Source organism: Giraffa tippelskirchi, chromosome 6 (assembly GCF_054371585.1).
Source record: "Giraffa tippelskirchi isolate mGirTip1 chromosome 6, T2T-mGirTip1v1.2.pri, whole genome shotgun sequence".
Lineage (NCBI taxonomy): Eukaryota > Metazoa > Chordata > Mammalia > Artiodactyla > Giraffidae > Giraffa > Giraffa tippelskirchi.
Window position 1 is genome coordinate 68,363,280 of NC_137280.1, and position 27,829 is coordinate 68,391,108.

At 40.7% G+C, this 27,829-nt stretch overlaps 1 protein-coding gene across 3 annotated transcripts; it reads right to left on the reverse strand.

The window, feature by feature from the left end:
• Positions 1–1,085: 1,085 nt before the first annotated feature.
• TMEM71 (transmembrane protein 71) lies at positions 1,086–27,737 on the reverse strand. Of its 3 annotated transcripts, none has more exons than XM_081503552.1 (10): positions 27,444–27,737; positions 25,968–26,043; positions 24,461–24,521; positions 21,743–21,955; positions 19,437–19,609; positions 14,477–14,662; positions 10,208–10,283; positions 6,230–6,291; positions 6,049–6,109; positions 1,086–2,125 (listed from the first exon to the last, which is right to left on the reverse strand). In XM_081503552.1, exons 2-10 carry the CDS (start codon positions 26,005–26,007, stop codon positions 2,110–2,112), a joined length of 888 nt encoding a protein of 295 aa, XP_081359678.1. In that variant the 5' UTR covers positions 26,008–26,043; positions 27,444–27,737; the 3' UTR covers positions 1,086–2,109. The 3 variants fall into 3 exon arrangements, with proteins under 3 accessions (XP_081359678.1, XP_081359679.1, XP_081359677.1); XM_081503553.1 differs by having other exon boundaries at positions 19,437–19,552; positions 25,962–26,043; XM_081503551.1 differs by having other exon boundaries at positions 25,962–26,043.
• Positions 27,738–27,829: the final 92 nt, after the last annotated feature.

A 27,829-nucleotide genomic window follows, 5' to 3' on the forward strand; every position in this document is an offset into this window, starting at 1 on the left:
CTAGCACAAAGTAAAGGCTCCAGCGCGAGCTGACTGCAGCTTCAGAAACCTCTACAAGCAGAGGTCCTAAAGCAAACCAGACATTAAATGATTTCTCTGTCATCTCATTCACACCAAAGCTTTGTGGGACTGGATTTGAGATATAAGATCCAAACAAAAACAAACACACGCGCACACACAAAGAGGGAGAGGATATACGTATGGCTGATTAACTTGGTTATACTAGAGAAACTAACACAACATTGTAAAGCAACTATACCCTTAATTTAAAAAAAAGTAAAGCAAGAGGTTGAATAATTCTTAAAAATTATAAATAAAATACTATACAAGCCATATTATGTGGGGGGAAATAGGTAAAGGTCACAGCTGTCCCTGAAAGATAACTCTTTCCATTCAATCTTTTGACTCATGGAAAACATTTTCCTGGGTTAGAATTTCCAGAGAGAGTGATTCAGGCAATATTTGATCTTCAAGGTGCCTGTCTCTCCCCTATAACCCTTCTCAGCAGCAATCAGCAGTGGGAAGAGTAAAGGCTGTGAAATCACACAGACCCAAGTTTGACCTTCCTTTTGGGTCCTTGGGCAACGTTATCAAATTTTTCTAAGGTTATCGATCAAATGTTGGTTATAACACCTGCTGTATTAGTCAAGATTCTCCAGAGAAACAGAACCAATATGGCATATTAATACATATGGTATGATATCTATAGATATATTTAGATAGAAATATCCATCTATCTAGAGAGCTTTTCAGGAATTATCATATGCAGTTGTGGGGGCTGACAAGTCCAGAATTTATAAGGCAATCCAGCAAACTTGAAATTCAAGTAAGAGTTGATACTGCGGTCCTGAGTCTATAGGCTGGAAATGCAGGCAGCATTTGTTTGTTGCAATCTGTAGATGGAATTCCTTTTTCCTCAGGCGACTCCAGTCTTTTCTCTTAAAGCCTTCAACTGATTGCACAAGGCCCACCCACATGATGGAGGGTAATCTACTTTACTTAAAGTTAATTGATTGTAAGTGTTAATTACATCCAAAAACACCTTCAGAGCATTATATCAACCAGTATTTGATCAAACCAAGTCAGTGATGACTCCTTTTATTTATTAGTATAATACTTTTTCAACCAAAAATGCACTAAGTACAATCAATAGAAAAAGTGATATTTTGACCTTATCATTTTAAACACAGGCAATTTTCTCCATACAAATTTCTAGTTAAAGAATACCATACAAAATAAATTTGCATTGCAGGCCTCGTTTGCTTTGGGAATATATATGAAGCAAGAGGGATGGAGAGGGAGCATCTCTTATAACGCATGTGCAACCATACCATTTTTTACATATTTTAAAGCACTGTGGTGTTTTGCCTTTATTTTGCCCCTAAAGGACTTTTTTGTTGTTGTATCTTTTCTTGAATTTCAATTTGAGTGAAAAGTAGTCATGAATCCCAAGATGATCGAAAACTTGGTAAAGAAATTGGTTCAAAAGAAGAACTTTCTAAAAAATGGCTCTCTCCTGCCCGTTTTCCATCAACCATTATCTACTGTCACCATCTTCAATTACACCGTTTCCTTGGGGAGACCTGCAAACTTTTCTACATTGTATTTTATGTACAGACCACATTTATTTACTTTCGAGTTGGAATTGATTATGTAAATTCCCTTTCTTTGTTCAACTGCAGCAGTTCATCAAAGGATAGGTACAGATAGGCAGGCCCAGGAACCTGCATTGTTATAAGCTCCTCACAGAATTCTCTAACAAAAACTAATGTTTGAGAACCATTGTCTTAAGGTATAAGGTTTAATAGGAGACCATTCATCCAGGTGGTTTGTTCTCTGTCACATTTCCCAGTCCTTTCCCTTCCAACTGCTTGTGTTTGCAAAGGAAAGACAAATTAATATTATTTTCACGAGCATACTATCATTATGAGGGCAAAACTGAGATTTTTCTTTAAAAACCAACATAACCAAATTAAAGTCCTTTTTTTCCCTCAATTATCCAGTTGTTCACTCTCTCCAATAAACAGTTGATTCCAATCAGGCTACAAATCAGACAATTTCTGGATATTCAGATTGAAGACATTCATCAGAGGCACTCATGAATGGTTGTCAGATTTTGGCAAACCTGATCAGAGAAAGGAGAAAAGAAATTCATCATTTATCCATGTACACAGGAAATACAGTATCTACTTGAATTACTGCATGAGTGTGTGTGTGCGCACACAAACACACACATACACACAAACACAACTACCTTAAATATTCAGAACTAGGACAGTGGAGCCCCAGGTCTTTCCTTAGTACTAGTTCTCAGTTCTCTCTCCTTCTTGGGACAGGCTACAGAGCTTTTTATCCCTAAACCCAGCTTGGTATTTAGTTAACTACTATTTTATATTGTCCTTCTTTTCTTCCCACCCCTTCTAGAATAGAAATCCTTACAGGGTAACAAGTGAGTTTTCCCCATATTTCTACTCCCTAAAGTTGATTCAAGGCTTCCCAGGTAGCTCAGTGGTAAAGAGTCCCCCTGCCAATGCAGGAGATGTGGGTTTGATCCCTGGGTCGGGAAGATTCCCTGGAGTAGGAAATGGCAACCCACTCCAATATTCTTGCCTGGAGAATCCCATGGACAGAGGAGCCTGGCGAGCTGCAGTCTATGGGGTTGTAAAGAGTCAGACACAACTTAGCAACTAAACAACAACAACAAAATTGATTCACTCATTCACCAACTATATAAACATCCATTCCTGAATGAGAAAGTAAAAAAAGAGACGTTACCCATTTTGCTACTATGACGTCATAAATGCAAAATGGACTCTTCTGATGCCAACTTGTTTTTGGTGACATGGGATACCTCTGATGACCTTCACTGGAAAGGGGCCTTTAAGCCAATGGTGAGCAGTACAGACAGTCCCCAAACTCAAAGACTTTAAATTTAACCAAGAAGGCAGTTGAGTTAGAACTGCATGATGTTATGAAAAGAGATGTGACTTGAGAAGTATAAAATGCTAAAAAACAGGCATGCTATCTATCTAACTATGTGCGGTGCAGGACAGGTATGGAAGGGCTGCTCCCAACCAAATACAGCACTTGTCCTCAACTCCCTTAGATTCTCATCCTTGGTTCTTGGAGACTTATGAGTCACTCTTGACTCTTGATGCTAATAATTATGTCTTTGGCTTATTGGTTTCTGGATATGTTTATATGTGAGAAAGAGGGTTGCAAAATCTTTAATGTACAGGCTCAGAGCTCTTGGCTCTAAAGGAAGTACTTTAAGAAATGATGCAGCAAATACATTCAATGAATATTTATGGAGTACAGTACCTATTCTTTTGAAGGCATCAGATACAGAAATGAAGTCAATAGTCCTTGTTTTCAGATCTTGACTGCAAGAGTGTGTGTATATGAGGTCGGAAGGGTGGGAAACAGGATAAAACAAAACAGAGAGGGAATGAGAGAAAAACAAGTTGAAGTATGTATACAAGTAATCAAAGAAGTGATCTTGTTTCATAAATGAGACTATAGATGAGAGTGTTTCAAATGGAAATATTATCCTGGTCTTGATATAATCTCTTTTAGGGGGAGCACAGAACAGTGGGAGATGCCCTTAAAGCAACAGATGACATAACCCCTGCAGCTCAGACACTGGCTGACCCAGCCAACCTTCCCTCCCCAGCCTGGTCATCTCTCCTGGTCTGGCCAAACATCGCCCCTGGTGGTCCCATAGCCTCTGTACTTGCACTTATTGCCTTAAAAACACTACTTCTGCCTTTCACAAGTCCTTCAAGTTAGACTCAAATCTTGAAGCCTTGGCATTGTAACCCTGGCACTTAACGATGGTGTCTGACCCTTGGCAGAGGTTCTGTAAACATCTGCTGAGCATTACTGGACACCCAGCACAGCGCAGAACACATTGTGAGTTCTAAATGAAGATAATGTTAGGTTAAGCGATGCCACTTTAGAAATCAAGGGATAACGGTTTTTACAGGCCATCTTTCCAAGACTTTCTTAGTTAACGTGCAAAGAATTATCTGAAGAGGTGATTAAAAATAAAGAGCCCCCCCCCGCACACACAAATTTGGATTCAGAAGTCTGAAATTGGAATCCATACAGCTGGTTTCAAATAAACTACCCAGTTGATTGTAGAGCAGATGTCCCCAATGCTGTGCTTTGAGAAACTCTGCCCTCATTACAGAGCTTTCTAACAAGATGATACTTGTTCTGATTAATTGTACATATTCATCTTGAAACCCAAAGAAAATGGATTTATACAATGCACACCATCTGACATTTCTGTGAGCTGGGTTACAAAATAACTATGCCCTTGAGTCTTTTGTTCAGACATTATATGTTAGTCCAGTTCAGCTTGCACCAAAAGCTGAGCACCCATGCACATCTACAGTTAATTTCGTGTGAGACAGGCCTGTGGGCAGCCCCATAGCTAGAGGGAGAAAATTGGGTATCTCAGGAAGGTTTTATTTTATTTTACTTTTTCAAAATTTTTGCCCATGCCATGTGGCATGTGGCATCTTAATTCCCCAACTGGACCACCAGGTAAGTCCCTCTTAGGAGGATTTCAAACAAATGTCACTAATTTAATGAATTTGAGCCAACTCTGGGAGATAGTGGAGGACAGAGGAGCCCTGCGTGCTTCAGTCCAGGGTATCGCAGAGTCAGACACAACTTAGTGAATGAACAACAACAACATTAATTTACAAGGGCTAAAGAATAAGGATTTCTCTGGTGACTTCAGGATCCAATTTTCTACACATCAGGTTAGATAAAACTTAGCTCTACCAACGCCTGTCCCTAGAAACCTGGAATGCCAGGAAATGAAGGAAAACATTGCTCAGGGTGTCAGTAAATCAATATTGGCTGGAGTCCAAAACAAAATAAATCTTCACTAAGCCCCGCTGTGATTTCAGAGTTAAATACAATGATTTCATAAATAGGGCAACTGAGTGTCAAGAGCGAAGGCCAGTAAACTAATTTGAATTACAGACCTCAGCCTCCAAGCTCTGGGACTTTGCCTCTGAGAGCCATATTGCTGCTGCTGCTGCTAAGTCACTTCCATCATGTCCGACACTGTGTGACCCCATAGACGGCAGTCCACCAGGCTCCCCCGTCCCTGGGATTCTCCAGGCAAGAATACTGGAGTGGGTTGCCATTTCCTTCTCCAATGCTGCTGCTGCTGCTGCTAAGTCATTCCAGTCGTGTCCGACCCTCTGCAACCCCATAGACGGCAGCCCACCAGACTCCCCCATCCCTGGGATTCTCCAGGCAAGAATACTGGAGTGGGTTGCCATTTCCTTCTCCAGTGCATGAAAGGGAAAAGTGAAAGTGCAGTCTCTCAGTCGTGTCCGACTCTCAGCGACCCCATGGACTTCAGCCTACCCGGCTCCCCTGTCCATGGGATTTTCCAGACGAGTACTGGAGTGGGTTGCCATTGCCTTCTTGAAGTGAAGGTAATTAACACAATTCGTCTTGCAAGGGGAGGGTGCTTTGCAGACTGTTTGAGATTCTGTGAGCATATCACCCAGACCCCAGTAACCCTTTGAAATATGCTGAACCATGCAGTCAGCATACAGGGGGATCATTTAGTGGGTGAGAGAGGGTGGAGAAATCAGTTTGTAACTGAGATCATTTCGTAGGCAGTTTGCCAGCTCTTTAGGAAACTTTAAGATAAAGGCCTTTTTAATTAGCCCCCACCTAAAATAAATAAATTTATTAAAAAAAAAAGATAAAGGCCTTTTAATATGAGGTGTTTATGAAGTACAGTGCTATATAATCTATAAAATCCCTTCAAAGATTATTTTTAAAAATTTAAAAAGTCATATTATTTCCTAAGTTTTGCTGCTTTAAAAATTAATTCTATCTATTTTGGTATAAGTATTTAGGAGACAGGTTGGTAATAGAAATTATTCTTCAGGACAAAGAGTCAAGACCTTTCCTGGGTGTAGTCATTGCCATCCATTGTTGAGCAGAAAGCTTTCTCAGATGTCAGATTATGGTTATCTTTGTACAAACAAGAATAACACAAGAGATACTTACCAAGTGCAGGTGGTGGCTTTGAAATAGTTGGCGAGGCTGAAAAAGGATGATTTGACAACATCTTGGAGGAGAAAGAGAAAATACTTTTATTATTATTTTTTCAATTTTGAGAAAATATTTTTAAATGCCCCAAACTGCAATAAAATACGGGAATCAGAGCAGTAATGTGGGAGTTACTTACAAGCAATGATTATCAGCAAGGAACACGAGAAGACACTGGCTAGGATTCCTCCCAAAGACCACCTGAAACAGCAGGATTGCTCAGGCTTAGCAAACTGATGGTGTATTTCCAACACATGGTAGGTTCTTTTAGACTTACTATAGATGAATGAATTTAGTATACTACAGATTGATAGTAATTGCAACAGTGTAGTATTGGCAAAAGGATAGAAATATAGCTGAATGGAAAAGAATAGAAAGCCCAGAAATAGACACAAGTGATATTTTTTAATGTTTAAAAATTTTATTTATCTATTGTTGGCTGTGTTGGGTCTTCAATGCTCTGTGGGTTTTTCTCTAGTTGTGGCCAGTGGGGTCTGGTCTTCATTGTGGTTTGTGGGTTTCTCAGTGCTGTAGGTTTCTTGCTGTGGAGCATGGGCTCTAGGGTGCAGGGGTCTTCGGGAGTTGTGGCACATGGGCTCAATAGCTGCGGCTCCTTGGCTCTAGAGCACAGACTCAGTAGTTGTGACCCAGGGACCTAGTTGCTCCGGGGCATGTGGGATCTTCCTGGACCAGGGATGAAACTTGTGTTTCCTGCATTGGCAGGTGGCTTCTTTACCACCAAACCACCGGAGAAGCCCAAGTTAAGTGATTTTTAACAGAAGTGCAAAGGCAATGCAATGGAGAAAGGAGACTCTTTTCAACAAATGCTGTCGAGTTGTTTAGACATGCAGAAGCATGAAACTCCACAAAGACATCACACCTTAACATAAAATTCAACTCAAAATGAGTCATAGACTGAAATGTAAACTACAATAGTGCGAAACTTCTAGAGATAAACAAAGGAGAAAATTTGTATGCTTAAGGTTTCATAACCTTGACAAAAGAGGGTGTTAAACTTTCAGGTTTTTGTCAATCTAATGGACGATTGTATCATGGAGTGGAATTTTTTTCTTTTTAAAGAATAATATCTTTATAGTTTTGTGCTCAAAATACGAATATTGGAAGAGATTACAAATAAATACAAAGGAAAATACAAAAGGAAAATATCATGAAAAACATCCCACCATCATGAAGCTTTCATTATTAAAATCTGAAAAATATCCTTTCCAGACATCTCTTTATAGGCATTTTAAAAACTTCAAAAATTGAGCTTTCCACATATAAACTGTCAAAATATCCAAACTCCAAAACTGCTGACCTGTTACAAAAACATATATGGGGAAACTTCAGGCATTCAAGTTAAGGCTGAAATAACTCATCAGAAATTTTTAATTGCTACCTGCCTATGCAAGAGAAATAGTTTAGAGTTTGAATTCAGACAAGTTAACTGCCTGCTTAAAAAAAAAATCAGTACAGGTGTACCTTGAAGATACTGCAGTTTCAAAGGCCACTGAAATAAAGTGAATATCATAATAAAGCAAATCGTGTGTATATTTTGGTTTCCCAGTGCATATAAAAATTATGTTTACACTATACTGTAAACTGTTAAGTGTTCAATAGCATTGTATCTTAAAAAAATGTATATACCTTAATTAAAAAAGACTTTATTGCTGAAAAAATTGAGCTTTAACAAATGTGCATTAAAGCATATAAAGGGTTTTAGTGTTATTTTAAAAATAAAAAACCTGTAATCACCCAAATCAAGAAATAAAATATTTCTAACACCCCCTAAGTTTTCCTTTATTGATGCTTCCTACTTTACCCTCCCAAATTAACCACTATTCCTACACTATAGGAATTGATTGGTTTTTCCTTTTCTTGAATTTTTTATGTATATACTTGTGTCTGTCATCTTTCACTTACATAATATTTCTGGGGTTCATCCATGCTATTGCCCATAGGAAGAGTTCTTTTTTGAAAAAAAAAATCACTTAACTAAACTTTTTACTTTAGAATAACTAGATATACAGAGAAGTTGCAAAAAATAATACAGAGGGTCCTCAAATATCCCTTATTCATCTTCCCCTGTCATTAGCACTTTACATGGTGCCTTTGTCATAATTATAAGGAACCAACACTGGTGCCTCACTAATAACTCAACTCCACACTTCATTTGAACTTTACAGCTTTTCCCTAATTGATCCATTTTCCAGCATCTTACATAGGATATCACATGACATTTAGTCATTATGTCTCCTTAGTTTGGGCTGTGACAATTTCTCAGACTCTCCATAGTTTTGATGACTTTGACAGTTTTGAGGAGTACTGGTCAGATAATGTGGAATGTCCCTCAAGGTGGGTTTTTTTTGTGATTGGGCTTCCCTGGTGGCTCAATGGTAAAGAATCCACCTGCAATGCAGGAGACACACGTTAGATACCTGGGAAGATCCCCTGGAGAAGCGAATGGCAACCCACTCCAGAATTCTTGCCTGGAACACTATATGCATAGTGAAGCCTGGCAGGCTACAGTCCCTGGGGTCGAAAGAGTCAGACATGACTTGGCTACTAGACCACCGCCACCACCCTGTTTCGGCTGGGGTTTAGAAGCCCCTAGAGGTGAAATGCCATTCTTATCATATCAAGGCAGTGTTTGTCAGGCTTTTCAACCGTTAAGTTTCCTTTTCCTCCTCTTTCCAAACACTACTCTTTGGAATCAAGTTTCCAAAGGGAGTCAAGTTCTCCTCTTAAGGGGGAAGTTTCTACATAAATTAACCTGAGAGGAACATTCCATTAATAGTCTTGTGAAATAAAGAAAAGTCTCCATGACCAGCTAAGTTTGGGAAAAGCTAAGTTAAGTAAAGCTGAACAGGTTTCTTCACCATGTTATTTCACTGAGCCTTTATTATGCTAATGCACACCGTGATTCCCCCAACTTGGGACGTGTAATGCAGAATTCTGCAACTTTATTTTTAACTAAGGACTCCCCCCAACCCCTTTTTGTTCGTTTGGTCCCATTATTATCTAAAAATACTTTCCAAACCTCATAATTATCTGGGAAGCTGTTTTAAAGTACGGATTCTCACTAGATCTAAATTGGTATCTCCAGGGATGGGATCCAGGACTTCGTATTTAAAAATACAACTCTCCCAAGTGTTGTGAGGTACTTGACCATCAAGAGGAAGGACTTGAGGACAAGCAGCACTTACTAACCAGAGTACAAGGACCACAAAGACCCCAGGATGTATCATTCATTCCTATTTCATTGGTTCAACAAGTATCGATGAGGCACAGTATCTCTGTTCTCAAGGAACTTACAATCTTGTAGGGAAAGATAGATCATTAACTTTTAAACATGTGAACATAGAATAGGTCAGGTGGTGATAAATGCTCTGGAGAAGAGCCAAGCAAGATATGCATGATAGAGAATGGTATTCTACCTGTATATGGTTGTCAGGGAAGGGCTCTCTGCCGACGTGACATTTGAACAGATAACCAGAAAGGAGTAAGGGCACAAGTTATTGTTTCTCCAAGGAAAAAAGACTGTAGTAGGCAGAATAAATAGCAAGTGCAAAGGCCTTGAGGCACAAGTGGGCTTAGCACAGAAGGGACTTGATGACTGCCCTGGAGACTGGGGTAAGAAAAGAATAGGAAGGACACGCTGGACAGAGGGTAGAACAGAAACATACCTATAATCAGGCAAGAGCATTATGTCCTCTGAGATGCTGAGAAGACATTTTATGTGAGGTTATGAAAATGTAATGGGAAAGATGGAGTCCCAACAGGAACTCTAAGTGCCCTGGTGGGGATATCATATGCCCTTGAACTCCACGTAGGGTTGCTTAGGTTATATCTGTAACAGGGAGTCACTGAGGATTTAAACAAAGGATAATGCGTGGTACACATCCAATTTCTAGCAAGATCCACTGCCTTTGGTGTGTTTTTTGAGATAATGGGAGGTGGGAGGGAGTAGATAAAAAGCCAATTAACAGAAAAATGGACAAATCTCAGCCACAGAGCTACCTAAAATGCTTTGTGGAATAAAGCAAGGAAATCATCAATCAATTACAGCTTCATTAATTATGAAACACCACTGCATGAACATAAAAAGCTAAATTACCTTGCACAGGCAGAAACGATTAAGCATGCAGCAAGCAGAATTGCTTGAAAGGCGACCTCTCGTAACAAACTGGTTTCTAATAGGAAAAATAAAAAATAAATGAATTAGAAATTATCATTGATTAAGTAATCTTGGAACAACAAAACCATACTAAAACTTTTTTTTTGATATACCAAAAAAAAAAAAGGTTTTTAAATGTATGTCAGTTCAAGTAATTTGTCCCAAGTAATATGATTAAGAGCTTCCCTGGTGGCTCAGCAGAAAAGAATCTGCGTACAGTGTGGGAGCCGCAGGAGATGTGGGTTTGAACCCTGGTTCAGGAAGATCCCCTGGAGGAAGGCATGGCAACCCATTCCAGTATTCTTGCCTGGAGAATCCCATGGACAGAGGAACCTGGCAGGCTACAGTCTGCAGGGTCACAAAGAGTTGGATATCACTGAAGTGACATGGCATGGCATGGCAATAAGATCAAATTATCAAATGCTGTATAGGGTCTTTCATTAGAAATTTTCTGAAAATTATCAGTTTTTTCCTAACACTTAAAACATGAGCAATTGTACTTCATAGACAGTTTGGAGCTTGCCTTTTACCCCAATGTTGGCAAAAGGCTTTGTAGAATTGATGCTAATGTCAGAAATCTAACTGGGATGATGATTATAATATTAAAGTCTAAAATTTGTTGAGTGCCTGATAACTCACAAAGAACTTTCATACATCAGTTCATTTCATCAACGTGACCAGACTGGGAGGCAGGAACCATGATCACAGTTCTGCAAATGAGAAGACCAAATTTCAGGTGATGAAATTCATCCAAGGTCACGGAGCTATGTGCTGCCAGAGCCAAGATTGAAAAACCACATCTGGCCAGAACACCATGTTTCATCTGAAATAGGGTGGGTAAGAGAATGGCAACTTGGCATAGTGGGAGTCTCTAAAGAGCTAAAAAAGAGAATAAATAGTCTGAACTATTTGTCCTTGCAAAACTCTTCGGTATCTTAAAATACTTCAGCGCTACTGAGCCATGGTGGAAATGACTGCAAATCATCCAGCAGTTATAAAAGGAAGAGTTAAACCAATTGTGACTCTGAGTCTTATTTTAACCACCTAAAAGGAATCAGAGCTGCTTTAAGGATGACCACATAAAGATCTAAAGGAAAATAGAACAGATCTCAGCTTCATTTTTGCCAAATGCTTCAAAAGCTCAATTTTGCAAGTTGTTTAAAACTTGAAAGGACTTTGAGCTCTGCATGTATTTATTTTTGCTATTTACGTTCTGAATTGAGATTGAGTCAGCTAACAAGAACCTACTTAGTCCATAATATGGGCGAAACATTGAAGATAGGCAAATGCAAAATATAGCAGTTGTGGATGACATCACTGCACATATACAGTATTTCATATTAATATATACAGAGATTTAAATAAGTTATTGTGGGTTCAATCGAACACTCAACCATCCTTCTAAAGTGTGTTTCTATTCTTAGCCTCCTCTGATTTCATGTGAAATTTGAAACATATTTTCTCCCAGAAATAAGTGTAGGTTGACAAAATGCAAAGATCCGTAGACTTGAATACTGAAGGAAGACTGAGTTTAAATTCAAGTTCTATAAAGACAGGTGTTGTGATTGTGGACAAGGTGTTCATTGATTAATTCCATCAGTAGCCATTCACTCAGCATTAATTTTGGCTTAGCTCAAGTGTAAACTCCTTCAGGAAGTCTTCTTGGATGTCTTCAGTTCCCTCTTGGCCCTTAGCTGCTCTGTCTTGGAAATCCTACTATACCTCATGCATGTCTCCATCAATAACCTTTCCACACTGAATTAAAATTATTATTTTCTTTCTCTGTGTTTCCCCATCAGACTATTGAGAATAGCTGGCATCTAGCTGCTGTTCTTCCGCAGCAGTGCCCATATTTTCCTTGAGAAGTCCCCTCTCCCTTCCTCCTAGTGCGTGGTTCCAGTGGACAGACTGATTTCCCTCCCAGCCTCTGATGCACTCCAATCCACCGGAGCTTCACATGCATGCGTGTGTGCTATGTCACTTCAGTCGTGTCCAACTCTTTGCAGCCCTATGGACCATAGGCCTGCCAGGCTCCTCTGTCCACGGGATTTTCCAGGCAAGAATACTGGAGTGGGTTGCCATGCCCTCCTCCAGGGGATCTTCCCAACCCAGGGATCTAATCCACATCTCTTACATTTCCTGCACTGGCAGGTAGGTTTTTTACCACTAGCACCATCTGGCAAGCCCCTGGATCTTCATATACTTACTGACAAAGGGATAGATTTTGTTGTGTAATTAGGACCCGTCCAGAACCAAGGAAGTTGGCCCTCTTGTCCTAAGTCTAGAGTCTGTTTCTGCCGACTTTGAACGGGGGAAGTTATAGGCACAGAGCCAGCAGAACTACCATGGAGTAATAAAGAGCATTTCAAAAAGTAAAGTGGACAGAGGAAAAGAGACTTGAAGAGACTGACAGAGACCTGGAATCTTTGCCTGGAATGTTTATTAATATGAACCAATACATTCAATGGCTGTCAATCCATTTTGCATTGGGTTCTCCTCCGCTGGAACTCAAAAAACCCTGACAGATAAAATGATGCCAGACACACTTTTACCTTTAGCATATGGATCAGTACCTCAAACAGTCTGCACACTCAAAACCTACATGAAGGAGATAAAACAGCATCAAATGGAGACCTCATCCACTCAGGGCTTTATAGCCAAGTGAAGCAAAAGAAGATGGCGCCAAGAGAGAGATACATGGTGCCTGGTGCTAGGGCATCTTGGGGAAGCCAAGTGCTACCGCCACCCACCAGCAGGGGGCAGAGAAGGCCCCACAGAGGCGGTCTCCTCTGAACAGAACCTTGAAGGAAGAGTAGGGGTCTTCCAGGTATAGCCGTGGGAGACATTCCAGACACAACAAAGAACTCATACAAAGGCTGACTTGTCTTTGTATCTCAAAGGAACTTGAGTATTCTATTCTGTAAAATGGAGACAGCTCATTTAACTGGTCCACCACTGTCTTGGAGCCCCTGTTCTGTGCCAGGCACTAATGGGCAGTTGGGACTCTAACAGATGCCTAAGGAATGGTCACCACTATCCTGAAAGAGCTGATGGCTTGATGGGGGAGATACAAAAGTAAGCATTCAAGAGCAGTGCAAGAAATGGGCAAGAAAGAGGGGAGTCCTGAGAGCTGGAGGAATACAAAAAGGGGTCCCTGAAGACCTCTTCCCTGGAAAACAGGGTGGACTCCCTGGAGGAGGTGGGACAAGAAACCATCAGCTGGAAACTGTCTAAACAATAAACACTGCTGTTCCGGTCATCCTGACCCCTGGAAAGGGAATTAAAAAAATCCTCAATACTTATTTAACAGCTTCACTGGGAACAAAATGAAGCAGGGCATGTTGGTCTTTGGGAGTAGAAGTGGTCAGTTAGATAAATATTCAGGATTTGAGGAAGGCGAAGAAAGAGAGGACATTGTTTTTTCATTTAACCTTCATCTTAGGTAATCGTAACATCATATTTTTGGAGCGCTTAGTATACATGGCACATGATGCTAAGTGCTTGACTAGGATTATTTCTTTCTTTTTTTTTTTTTTTTAAATAAAGTTCCTACCCTGTATCAATAAATGATTGAAATAAATTTCAATCATTTATTGATACAGGGTAGGAACTATGATTATCTCCGTTTACAGATGAAAACGTGACATTTTGGAGAGTTGGGTAAACTCAAGTGGGAGCTGGGCTTTGAAACTTGGAAAGCTGGGGACAAGGTAGCGCCTTGAGGCAACACTGTGTGCAAACCTGGTCCACCTGATATTAGCATAGAGATTAAGGGAGATGCTTGCTGAATTTATTTCAGATTTACTACTGACAGCAAGCATCAAGGCCTTGATATCTTTTGACTTTCCTTGCCAGGGGCATAGCATGAAAGAATGTTCTTTCTCTTGTTTATTTTCTTCTTCTAGCATATATCAAACACACAGCTAGATATGAAGACGATGATCACGGATACCTATGTATGAGCACGACTCAGCTTTAGTCATACTTAGCATTTTGCCAAATGCCTTCAGGGTTTTTTAAAAACAAAGAAAACACCGCAAATCCAGTCCTTCTGGTACCTCTAAGATGACTCCTCCAGGTCAGTCACCTCCTCTGTGTGGATGCATCACCTGGGTGCAGGCTGATGCCAGCACCTAAGGGGAGGTTAGTCACTTCCTGGCCCTGAAAGGAAGAATTATGTGGGTGCAGCAAAGGTTTAAAAAAACTCACTCGGATGATCCAACGTGTCTTCCTGGAAACGTTCTGAAGCCATCCACTGGGACTGAGGAGACGAGCCGTAGGAGTTTTCTCTGGGTCTCTGAGAGGCAACGTGGCCAGAGTAGGAGGCTTTCACAGACTCTGTGTTCAGCTTCCGTGACTCCCAGTCATCAGTCAGAGAGCAGTCACAGTCACCTCCTGGAAGAGCAAAGGGGCTCAGTATGTGTGTGCCTATGTGTGTGATTTCGGTGACTTTAATGATCATAGCAATAGTCTCAAGAAGCACAGAGAATTGGAACTGAAGGAGCAGAAACATTTTTTCCTAACCGCTATTTCCATGGAGCATAAAGTGACAAAGGGGAGATGACAGCAGAGAGGAGAGCCGGAGGCAGCCCACGGGTGACAGCCTCCGAGAAGGCGCCAAGCCCAAGACATTTGGGAAGGGGAGCCAGCGTCGAGCGGAAGGCCAAAGCTTCACGGGCCTGGGGCAGGCAGATCCGTGGAATCGTCCACTGCAGAATTATTGTATAACTGCGTACGTGACGCAGTTCGGGAGGCTGGGAGTCAGAAGTCAGTGTGCCATCCAGGGCTGGGGAGAGACAGGCACACAGGCCCACAGTTAGGAGGCAGAGAGGTCATCACTGCACGGAAACCTGGCAGACGGTGCCCAGATGGAGCCCGGGAGGGAGTGTCTGAGTGCTTGAGGGGAAACCTGAAGGCTGAGGAGGAGTACTTCCAGAGAGACAGAAGGAAGAGACAATCAGACAGGGGGTGGGGGGGGTGGGGGGGAGGGAGGAAAGAGGAAGGAGAGGAGGAAGGAGGAGAGAAGGGGAAGAAAGAAGGGAAAGAAGAAAGACAGACATCAGCCTCCGGACAGAATGTGGCAGGCTCCCAGAAGAACGAGCCCTCCTTTGTGGCCAGACAGGAGCCCCTGAGTGTGGACAGTCCTCGAAGATGGTTCTGGCTGGATTGCTAGTGCTGTGCTTAATTGCTCGGTCATGTCCGACTCTTGGCGACCCCATGGACTGTACTACTCTTACTCTGAATTTTGCAGTATTGGAGGGACATTAGGCTCTGATATCTTGAGTAAAGATTATATACAGCCAATATTGACCTTGAAAACCTGTAAGTGTCCGATTGGTACAATTGTATAGAACGTGTGTGGTGTGGCATGTGTTAGTCACTCAGTCATGTCTGACTCTTTGCGACCCCATGGACTGTAGGCTTCTAGGCTCCTCAGTCCTTGGGGTTCTCTAGGCAAGAATACTGAAGTGGGTTGCAAATTCCGTCTCCAGGGGAGGAAGATCTTTCCCACCCAGGGATCAAACCCAGGTCTCCTGCTTTGCAAGCGGATTCTTTACCACCTGAGCCACCAAGGAAGTCTCTCTCTCTCTCTCTCTCTCTCTCTCTCTATATATATATATATATATATATATATATCAACTATAGCCCCATAAAGCTGTTTTTAAAAAAGAGGGGAAGCTGTGTGGTCATATACCCATGGAAGTGAGAAGGAGCTGGTACCTTTTGTGGCTGATTATGTGTTCAAGAGTGGCATTGAACTAAGATCTGGGGAGATGTGATGAGGATGTGACAACAGTAAAAATATTCCTGTGCCATTGCCCAAAGCTGTTCTGTTGAACTTACGCTTTGCTACTAAGAGTTAGATGAGATAAAAATGTATCTCATGTAGAATTCTGGAAATATTGCACAGAAATTTCTAAAAGAAAATTCTAAAAGAAGAGATGGCATTAAACAGAGAAAAAAAGATTAAAAATTCTTATAGACCAAAGAGTCTTAACAAAAAATGATCAAGGAATTTTCATCTCTGAAAAAGACATGGTTTTCTCCCAATTCACACTTTCCTTCACTGACATTTTTTTCCCTCTAACCTTAATAATAAATGAAAGGGGCTTTCCTGGGGGGCTCAGTGGTGAAGAATCCACCTGCCAATGCAGGAGACACAGGTTCGATCCCTGACCCGAGAAGATCCCACACTCTGCAGAGCAACTAAGCCAGTGTGCCACAACTATTGAGCCTGTGCTCTGGAGTCCAGAAGCTGCAACTGCGGAGCACATGTGCCATAACTACTGAAGCCCTCATACTCTAGAGCCCGTGCTCCGAAACAAGAGAAGTCACCACAATGAGAAGCCCATGCACTGCCACTAGAGTAGCCCCCAGCTTGCTGCAACTCGAGAGAAGCCCATGTGCAGCAACAAAGATCCAGCACAGCCAAAATTAAATAGAAAAACATGTTAAAAATAATAAATGAAAGAATCATCATGCAGTAAGTAAGTGAAAGTCGCTCAGCCATGTCTGATTCTGTGGGACCCTATGAATTGTAGCCCAGCAGGTTCCTCTGTCCATGGGATTCTCCAGGCAAGAATACTGGAGTGAGTTGCCATTTTTTCTCCAGAGGATCTTCCCAACCCAGGGATCAAATCTGGGTGTCCTGCACTGTAGACAGATTCTTTACCATCTGAGTTATGAGCGAAGCCCTGAATAATCCAGAGAACATATCAATAAATAGTTCTTTGGGATTATATTTGAAGATATTAATTTCATTCTGTTTCTCTTGGTTTATTTAAATTGTGTGGTTGGCTTCTGAATTTTATTTTTTTGGCTTCTGTTTTAGAAGAATGAATCTGTTTCTTCCAAGCAAGTTCCCTATCCTTACACGCAAAATAGGCATTAACATTTGCTACAGAGGGAAACGCAAAGCCATGTACAGGTGTTGCCATCAAAGACATTTATGGAGAAGGCACTAGATCAAGAGAAAACTGCAGACCTCAGACGGGGGTGCCTTGTCTGAGGTCATCGTGTCTTTCTTTCTTGAGACTAGCAGAAATAGAGCTGGAAGTCCTGATGAGTCCTCCCTGTCTAGATCCTGGATCCTCTATCAATATGACTCATGGACTCTGAGGATGCAGTCCAAATTGCAGCATTGGGTCTGGGCAGCCGCAAAACACCAGAGCTGGAGAATGAATTGCAGCTAATGAGGAAAGGTGTCTGGATGCAGCTGTGGAAGGGGTGAGCTGAGGATAAACAAAATAGGCAACAACAACAACACAAAAAAGCCCATTTTAGCCTGAAAAATGAAGGAAAAGAAAATCAGAGGAAGTAAGTTTTGATTGCATCCATTTCCCAGAGAGAAAATGGCAAAACAATTTAATTTTGAATTCTTCTCTCGAGTCTTCTAACTCGGTGATGTTTCCAGAGAAAAAGGAATTGCTGATAAAAGTCACGGGGCTTTGGGTAAATCCAGAAAACAAGAAGTCTGGGGAAGATTTGATTACAGTTGACAGCAGAGATGAGTGCTTTCAAAGTCCCATGTGCACCCGGGTTGACTAATTACTGATCAGGGGTGGGGGTGGGGGGAATTGATTTTGTTATATTTAGAAGAGATTTGGAAACCATGGGAGTTTTAACAAGATACCTCATGCACGTGCAGCACTGCTGTGGTCCAATTGCTTTAGGATTATTTGGACATATTTTGAAGAGGCAGCAATGGGAAAACAACATGTGATTTTCCAAATATGTGAAACTCTGCCTTTACAGTGGCGATTCCCAAACTTTAAACATCCAAGGATAGTTCACCTCATTTTTGCCACCTTCCAGAGCCTTCTTAACTCCTACCCATTTCATATTTTCTTAGATTGCTTCACCTTTGTCTTTTACTTTAAAGGAAACTTTATTTCACTCATTTAAATGCCCTAAAGAAAAGTAAATGTAAGAACAAGTACAATGAACATGAGGCCTTATTTAATTTGCACTAAAGACTCTTGTAGGGGAAAGCTCCGAGCCTGTTCTTTCTTAAAAGAGAGTAATGGAACTCCCAGTGGTTCAGACTCCGTGCTTCCACTGCTCTACAGCCGCGTGAATCAGCTATGTGTATACACATATTCCTTTCCTCCGAGCCTTCCTCTCACCTCCCCTACTCCCCCTTCTAGATCATCACAGAGCACCGAGCTGAGCTTCCTGTGTTATACAGCAGCTTCCTATTAGCCATTCCCATTTTTTTTACACAAGGTAGTATGTATATGTCAATGCTAATCTCTCAATTCATTACCACTCTTTAATATGCTGTGTAAAATGGTTTTTGTCTGTATTCATTTTCTGAACTGGGTCTTCAGAAAATAATTTTATCTTACTTTTCTTTTTCCCTTTTCTGATTAGTGCTTTCTGGGTCCTATCCAAAAAAACAATCTCCTTGGTAAAGGTTGTGATGATAGTCTCCTAAATTTTCTTCAAGAAGATTTATAGACCCTGTTTTTGCATTTAGGTCTAATATCCATCTCAAATTAGGTTTTGTGTATGGTGTGAATTAGTACGAAAAATACTTGTATGTGTATATAACCATTTTATTATATTTTCTTGATTAAATAAAAATATATAACCATCAGAAAAAAGATATGCTTTGAGTTCCTATCACTACATTTATATATGTATCTACACATACATATTTAGATATATTATCATATAATGTATACTACGTAATATGTATATATGATATATCTAATTATACATATAGCATAAATTTCGATAGGAGTGTGTATATGTGTTATACTATGTATGCATATCTTATTTTAAAAATGAGGGAATTGAGACTTAGCAAAGTTAAGAAACTATCACAGTGTGCCCAAACTAGGACTTGAATCCTGATTCCGGTATCCTTTGTCCACCCATGTCCTGTATAGAAAAGATCCATTGGAGACATGCAGATATGTTCCAGGTATTATCGGCTTAATAATTTGCACATTTAAATTAAGCTATTTTGCATGAGACGCAGATAAATACATTTGGATCACATAAGTACTGTGGAGAGGACTTTAGGCGAATATTTAGAAGGTGGCTCATCCTCTATATCAAAATGACCGTTGTCTCTGGATTTGACATTCGTCCAGAACCATGTGGTTGCTACTGCCCATTTGGAAATGCTACTTCAACATGGAAAAAAGAGGTTCAAACTCACCATTTTCTTTGCAGTGGTTTGTTTCCAGCCTCCTGACCCCCTCCAACCAGACATCCTCATTGGGGGAAGAGTCAACATCATCAAAGATGCTTCCATGCAGCCATGATTCAGAGGCACTGAGGTTGAACAGAGAAGAAAAAGAACGGCGGATTCTCTTTTTCTTTCTAAATATTCTGGAAAGAAATAAAAGAAGTAAGGTGAACAACAAATAGCGGTCAACTCATGGTCAAAGCAGAGAATTCAGTGAAAGCAGACAGACGGGGCACGTGTCTATCGCCCAGGTCCATGAAGCTCATTTCATTTTTTTCCTCCATTAATTCCAGAGAAATTTCTTAAACTCCTGTATGTGCCAGGTGCTTGCATCAATGTCAAGGATATTGAGATAAGAGACAAAACCTCAGGTTGAAAGACAAAAGTAATGCAGATACAGCGAACACTTTCATTGACCTCATCCTGTGTCTGGTGTCTTTCTTAGTGATTTACGTCCAGTAAGTCACATTATCCTTGGAACAGACCTGTGAGGTAGGTACTACTGCTACCCCATATCTCAGATCAGGAAACTGAGGCACAAAGAAGTTAAATAACTTGTCCGAAGTCATACAGCTAGTAGCTGACATAGCTGGGATGCACACCCAGGCAGTCTGGCTCCACCGTCTCTGCCCTTGGTGACTGTGCTGGGTGCATGTGTGTTCTGCCAGTGTCACCTGGGGCTGCTTTGAGAGCACCAGGAGAGGAACTGCTGATCTGGAGACAAGGAAGACTTCCTGGGGTAAACAAACATATAGTCTCATATTGAGTCATGCTAGGAACTGGTAGGCTGCAGTCCATGGGGTCGCTAAGAGTCGGACACGACTGAGCGACTTCACTTTCACTTTTCCCTTTCATGCACTGGAGAAGGAAATGGCAACCCACTCCAGTATTTTTGCCTAGAGAATCCCAGGGACAGCGGAGCCTGATGGGCTGCTGTCTATGGGGTCGCACAGAGTCGGACACGACTGAAGTGACTTAGCAGCAGCAGGAACTGAGGCAGGAAAGGTAAAAAGAGGGCAAGTAATGAATGACCTTGACTGTTATGTGAAGGAGTTAGAATTTAACTTAAAGGGCACAGGGAGAAGCCAATGGTGGTGACCTGTTTGGGTTTGCATTTCCAAAAGATTTTGGTTCTCCACATGTCCCCACTCCCAACAATCCAACAATCCATCCTCTGTCTTATAAGCTGTGTTATCTTGCTAAGGATGAATCTGATAGTTTGTCAAGGGCTCCTCTCTACAGAATAAAGCCCGATTCCTCAGGTTGGAATGTAACCCCCTCCATCCAGCCCTGCTTCTGGGTTTAATCTCCTCTCGTGGAGAGCAGTCTTTCCACCCTAAGCTGTATTTCTCCCAAACGACTTGCCATTCCTCACACTGTATCAGGATCTCTCGGGCCTCCATGCCTGCATACTCTCTCAGGAAGTCCTCTTTCCTACATCTGTCTTAACTAACATCCTACTTATCTTAAGACTCGAATCAACCATCCTCATCTCTAGGAAGCTCGTTTTAATCTATCCCGCCAAAGAAAATGGGCCTCCTTTCTTTCTCCTCTCCGCTACCCCCCATCCGGGCTTCTATCCCAGCACTTCTATTGCTTCATTGCTTTTTTTTTTTTTAAAAAAACTAGTTCATTCTTTTAATTTATTTATTTTCAGTTATGCGGAGTCTTCATTGCTGTGCGGGCTTTTCTCTAGTTGCTGTGCACAGGCTACTCATTGTGGTGGCTTCTCTTGTTTCAGAGCATGGACTCTAGGGCCCCTGGTCTCAGTAGTTGTAGTTCCCAGGCTCTAAAGCACAGGCTCAATAGTTGTGGCACTTGAGCTTAGTTGCATGTAGGATCTTCCGGGATCAGGGATTGAACCCATGTCTCCTGCACTGGCAGGCGGATTGTTTACCACTGAGCCACCGGGGAAGCCCATTTTCATCACTTCAAAAAAACAACAACAAAAAAAGTTGTGTTTTTTTTTTTTTTGATCACATGTTATAGCATGCAAGATCTTAGTTTCCTGGCCAGAGATCAAACCTACACCCCCTTCCATGGAAGCTGAAAGCGGGGAGTCTTAACCACTGGGCCACCAGGGACATCCCAGTTCATTACTTTTGTTCATTTTCATGAGTCAGCCACCCCTGCTTCTTATGAGCCCATGTACTTCCATGATCTGGAGCAGAAATAGGCTGCTTATAAACAATGTTGAATGCACCAATGAAGGAATGAATGAATAATTGACAGATGGGTTGGAATGCAAATCCCTTGACCTAACCTCCTCTACTTACCTGACTAAGTTCTCCTTGTAGAGGACCCTGGTCTGGGAGGGGCTCAGGGTTATGTTGCCGTCTTCGTCGCAGAGAAAACTGTCTTCTGTCCAGATGTAGTAGCCATTGGTGAGAAGTCTGGGACTTCGTCGACAGGTGAACAGTGAGCCCGTCAGGGGATCTCCGGAGCAGCCCTCAAAGGGACTGTCACCATTGAGGAAATCACAGACAGAGCTGCAGGGGGTACGAGATAAGCCCTTTCAGTCTCTATCCAGTTCATCCAGCCACACACAAACCACACGTGTAGTCACCATGAAGGAAAACCACCTCTTTGCCTTCCTGATGACCAACTACTTCTGCAATCCTGACGGTGTCTCTCTTAATCCTCTGAGCTTCAACTCTTCACCTGTGAGACCACTGAACCACAGCACGTTTAGCGCTTCTTTCTGTTTTAAACACTTTGATGAAAACTTAGGGTGAGTTGGTTTCTTCGCCATATGATGCCCCCTCCTCCCCATCCTTGACATGGGTCCATTTTCTTGGCTGGAAGAAACTGCAAAACAGCCTACCTGGGATGCTGGAAGCTCAGAGCATCTTTCACTCCCCACCCTTTCTTTGAAGAGCCCTCCAACTGCTACATCCTTACTCTTGTCACTGTAATAGGGAAATTGCAACTACCCAGCCACCAGACACGAATGAGTTACAGGAGAATATGCAGTCAAAGAGATCTTTTGGGGGATTTCTCTGTGGTCCAGTGGTTAAGAATCTGCTTTGCAAAAAAAAATAAAAATCTGCCTTGTGAGGCAGGGGATGTGGGTTCCATCCCTGGTTGAGGAACTAAGATCCCACATGCTGCACAGAGCAACTAAGCCTGCGTGCAGCAATATAGAGTCCGACCACCACAAGGAAAGATTTGGCAGCTGCAACTAAGACCTGATGCAGTCAAACAAATACACAAAATTTTTTTTAAAAGAGGGTTTTTGTGTTTTTTTTTTTGGTTTTGCCAATTTCCCTCAGATCAGCTGCATACATGATCACAGTTACCTTCCCTGATCTGCTACCCGGGGAAGTCCTCTACTTGGTCGGGCTCATTTGTACCTGCCTTAGGTTTGAAAAACAATCACATGCCTATATAGTTGAAATGCAACCTCGTGCCTCACTCTTTACTGAAATTCTGAAAAAAATTTTAAGTTTAAAGCTTATTCATGTTATATGTAAGATAGATAACCAAAAAGGATGTACTGTGTAATACATGGAGCAATATATATTTTGTAATAACCTCTAAGGGAAAAGAATCTGAAAAAGAATATATATATATATATATTTACACATATATATATACTGAATATACACATATATATATTCAGAATATATATAACTCAATCACTTTCTTGTACATTTGAAATTAGCACAGCACTGTAAATCAACTATACTTCAATAAAAAATGTTAAAACTTAAAAAAAATAAACTGGTGCCATCAAAGAAAAAAAGACTATTCACAATTACATGCACTAAAGTTAGCAAAGCACTATTTTAAATGGATGTTATTTATGGAAAACTTACTATGAGCCTGGCCCCTACTTCACACTTTATCTGCTTTTCACAAACCTTCCTAAAAGTTAAGTATTAGTATCTTCATAGTACAGCAGAAAAAAAAAAAGAGAGAGATGAAGAATGGCAAATATATTGGATATTTGACATATATTTGACACTTACTAGTAAGTGTCAGAGTTAAGATTTTGAATACAGGTCTATCTGATTCTAAAGCAGGTGCTCTTTCCATAAGAGCTGCTTGTTCCTCTTTGGCTGATTCATTTGACAGTAGCAGGAGGCCTGGAATTTATAAAAGGGGGCAGGTTCTAATATCAGTGCGTGATTTCTTTATACCACTGGCATGATTCACAAAATGCTAGAGGAAACATCTACTGATGCCTGTGTAAGGAATAAAAGACAGAGAGACAGGGTTAAAAAAAAAAAGAAAGAGAAGAAAAGATAAGAGACTTCTTTGCAGAACTTGGACAAAATGGCAGATTCAGCATGTCTTCATGGAACATGAGATTTGGCTGGCTTGTGCACTGGTATAGACTCTTGTGGCTCTTATAAAGTGAAGCAGTAAAAGTATATTTAAGAGAATATCAATTTTAGAAAAAGTAACAATACATCAGTATTTGGTACATGGGGTCGCAAAGAGTCGGACGTGACTGAGCGACTGAACTGAACTGAACTGAAACAAAAGCAATTCACATTTGCCCACACACTCCTCTCCCTCTCAACCTCCATTATAGGTTAGGCAAGTTTTCAGCTCATATGTGCATAGGACTGGAAATATATTTCCATACCAAAATTGGATGAAAGCTAAAACCTATATATATATATATATATATACTGGTTGCACCACACGGCTTGTGGAATCTTAGTTCCCTGACCAGGGATTGAACCCAAGGCCATGGCAGTGAAAGCACAGTGTCCTAACCACTAGACTGAGAGGGAATTTCCAGTATTTTTACGTATTTATTTGTTTACTTATTTATTTGGCTGTGCCAAGTCTTAGTTGCCGTATGCAGGATCTTTCAGTTGTGGCATATGGTATCTAGTTCCCCTACTACGGACATAACACGGGCCCCCTACGTTGGGAGCGCAGAGTCTTAGCTGCTGGATCACCAAGTCAAGAATACAACAAAATAATGCATATAGAAAAAAATCTGACTGATGTTTCATGAGAAAAGTCCTCTAGAATACCTTGGGAGAATGCACGGGGGAGAAGGCTCTACAGCATATTCTTTCTCCGACTGGGAAGAATCTGCATAAGCAAATGAGAGAGAAATACAAATTTATCACACTGCATCAACATGCATGATTGCACACAGTGGAGGGTGTGACTAGATGATGTCCCAGCCTCGGCAGATTTCAACAGGTGCAACCCTCCAGTGACTCATGATTAACATAACTCGTTCTCAGAGCTCTATGGGAGCAAGACCTAACCCAGGGTTTTCTATATTCTGTCTCGTCTCTCGCTCAACACTCCTTGCGAGACTCCTTAGTTTGGACGAGGCAATAATAAGCCAGGCTTCCCTGGTGATTCAGCGGTAAAGAATCCACCTGCTGATCCAGGGAACTCCGGGTTCAGTCCCTGGGTCAAGAAGATCCCCTGGAGAAGGAAATGGCAACCCACTCCAGTATTTTTGCCTGGAAAATCTCAGGGGCAGAAGCACCTGAGGGGCTACAGGCCATGAAGCTGCAGAGTCAGACATGACTTAACAACTGAACAACAACAAAAATAATAAACCATTAGTATCAAACTGACTCATGAAAAGGAGGAAGAAAACATCTTGTGGGAAGCTGTCGAAAACCCAAATCAATTACCCAACATGCTGGTTAGTTTAGCTTACTCAGTCATTTGAGGAATTCAGTCATCTGCTTAGATTCTCTTTCATTAGTGCATCTGAAGGTACTTCTATTACAAAATAATTAGCAGAAGACATTGTTGGAGGAAAAAAATTCCTGTTTTCTATAAATGATTTTCCAATGTATGACACCTGTGAATATTCTTAATTTTTAAAAAAGATCGTGCATTCATTCATTCCAATTTAACCAAGGGGCTGGCAATAGATTTCAGTTGGGAAAAGTTGCAGTTGATTAATATTCTAAATGCTATTGCAGCATTTTATATTGTATAGAAATGGTGTGAATACTTGTAATAGACAGCCTCAGTGAAACTTGGTTCCATTACTGATAATTAATATCTAAGACAAAGGAAGGAGCTTAGACTTTCAGATTGAGTTGGCTGACTTGAAGGAGAAAATTGTAGGTGTGTGAGGGAGGGTTAGAAGCAGGATTTGGGGAAAAAACAAATAACAAGAGGAAGGAAGAAATTTGAAACCACTACTGTTTTAACAACGCCCATACTTTCTGTAAGTAGCTATCAAAATCATTCAGTACTTTTTTTATAGACAAACCGTTTTGCATCTTAATAGTAGCTGATAAACAATCTCCTTTCACTTTTATGCACAGGCATCTAAAATAAAAGTGATTTTTTTTTTTCTACTAAAAGGAAAAATACCACATTTCTCTCAAGGAAAGAAATGAAGTCAAAATCATTGCCAAAGTGAACGCTGGCATTTAAGAAGCACAAGCTACTGACAGATGGTTAATGGTATGAGTATCAGCAAAATCAAAGCAGGGAAATTGCTAAAAGAAATCTAATCATTCAAAAGATAATTGCGTAGAGCAGTTCTCTTACATTTACTTGCTACTGGTGTTGACATCAGTTGAGATATTTGGTACATCTTGGGACGGCTGCTTGTTCAAACTTCACAGATTTTCTGCAGAAGACATTAAAAAAAAGGTGGATTATGTATTAAAAATAGAAAGATGATGCCAAAACAGATGGCATCTACTCATTGCACTAGTCAGATTTGTTTACTGAAAGAATACAGAGATAAATGGAATTGAAGGCAGAGTTGAAGGACCACTGAGTTTGTGTCTGCCTCGATGATTTTATATTTCATTTTCCATTGCCTCACGCAGTGCATCTAAATAATCTTTTTCTGTAAATAAGGATAGTATTTTATTTGGGAAAACAAAACTTACAAAGGTTGACTTGTATTCAAAATAAAATAATGAAAATTAATTACTTGGTCAAGAAATCCAAAAAAAAAAGATTGATTTTAGAATTCTCTAAATATATATATTCGTATTTTTATCATCCAACACACTTCAACCTCATCATCAAGTTCAAACAATGTTAGAAGATTGGGGACCGTCTTTTGCCTAACACCTCAAACCACTGACAGGTAGTTACAGAGAGGGCTGGTGGTCTTTATAGTTACTATCAGCCTGGATATTTCCAAGTAGCATAAGAAGCATTGCACTAAAAATAGTATATTGCTGGGCAGATTTCAAAACTTACCTTTTATGAATATGTAATTTACTTTCTCAGTTACAAATTAAACACATATCCAAGTGTGTATATTATGTAAACCTTCATCACTTACCACTCATCACACGGATCTGCTTTCCATTGATCATTCAGTTTTGTATACATTATTATCCTAGCAGCATAGTAAGGTAAGACAAAATTCTTAGATTCATCACCTCTATCCACATTTTTTTCAAATGTGATAGCTAGTAATGGATTGTTTCTGTAGCTGTCACACAATTAAAACAAACCTGAATAATTCTATAGATTCAAATTGATTCTTTCAACAAACTAGACACAATACCTGCCAGATAATATAGATCCTGCCTTATAGGGACCTTAAGAGAAATCAGAAGAACTTTTTGGCATTCCTTGAAAGATCTCTAAATCAAAGCATATGCATAGATTTCAATGGTTTGGAATATAAAATAATACTGTTTGCTCTACAATACTGTACAATAGTATGTCAGTAGTCCTTTCCATTTTTGTCCAGCCCAAATTACCATACGTTAATTTCCCTCAATTATCAAGTTTAATTTTAAGCCAACAAATTGCACAGCAGAAAATAAGGTCTTACTGCTACATCTTATTAATGGAAATACAACAGGCTACAGTTAGCTAACAGTTAATTAAATATTAGTAACACTGAAAAAGACTTCCGGTGCAGCTCTAAGACTTTTCAAGAAAACAGACCCTATCTATCAGTTCTATGAAAGCAACTCATCTGTCCTGAAAATGTGTCTGTCTTCCTTCCAAAGAAAGTTCCCAGCCTCTTCTTCCATTAATAAGTAACAAAATAGTTACTGAAATATGATGCTTCCTGTGGTTGAGAGTCAGCAGAGAGATCCAGGACTTAGCAGTTCTTCAGCTGAAAATAATGACAGCATATCAACAGGTGCAGAAGTCTTTTAAGAAAGGGAAACCCCGTCTTTCCCTCTTCCTAACAGATAGCTGCACACATTGCCCTGTGCAGGCTTTTGCAGAGAACTTTTGTCTTCAGCAGCCACTTGTTCTTTTGGCTGTTTCCGAGAATAGAAGAGCATGTAGTTCTCTGGAAAGCAGCCTACAACTGCTCTTGTTTTCTTTTAAAAACAGCCTGCGTAACCAGAGGCTGAGAGGTACAATGAGGTCACACTTCCTGTGCGACTCACATCAGTGGCGCTCACGCTGAGGAACATGGTGAAGATTAA

What these genes read in the sequence shown, in the direction of transcription:
- TMEM71 (XM_081503551.1), bottom strand. Translation starts at nt 26,007, where the DNA reads ATGTACCAAATATCTCAACTGATGTCAACACCAGTAGCAAGTAAAT. An exon ending in CCCCCGTGCATTCTCCCAAG is followed by an intron (nt 21,956 to 24,460) that starts GTATTCTAGAGG and finishes TACCCCCTGCAG; the next exon opens with CTCTGTCTGTGATTTCCTCA. An exon ending in AGACACGTTGGATCATCCGA is followed by an intron (nt 10,284 to 14,476) that starts GTGAGTTTTTTT and finishes TTTTCCTATTAG; the next exon opens with AAACCAGTTTGTTACGAGAG.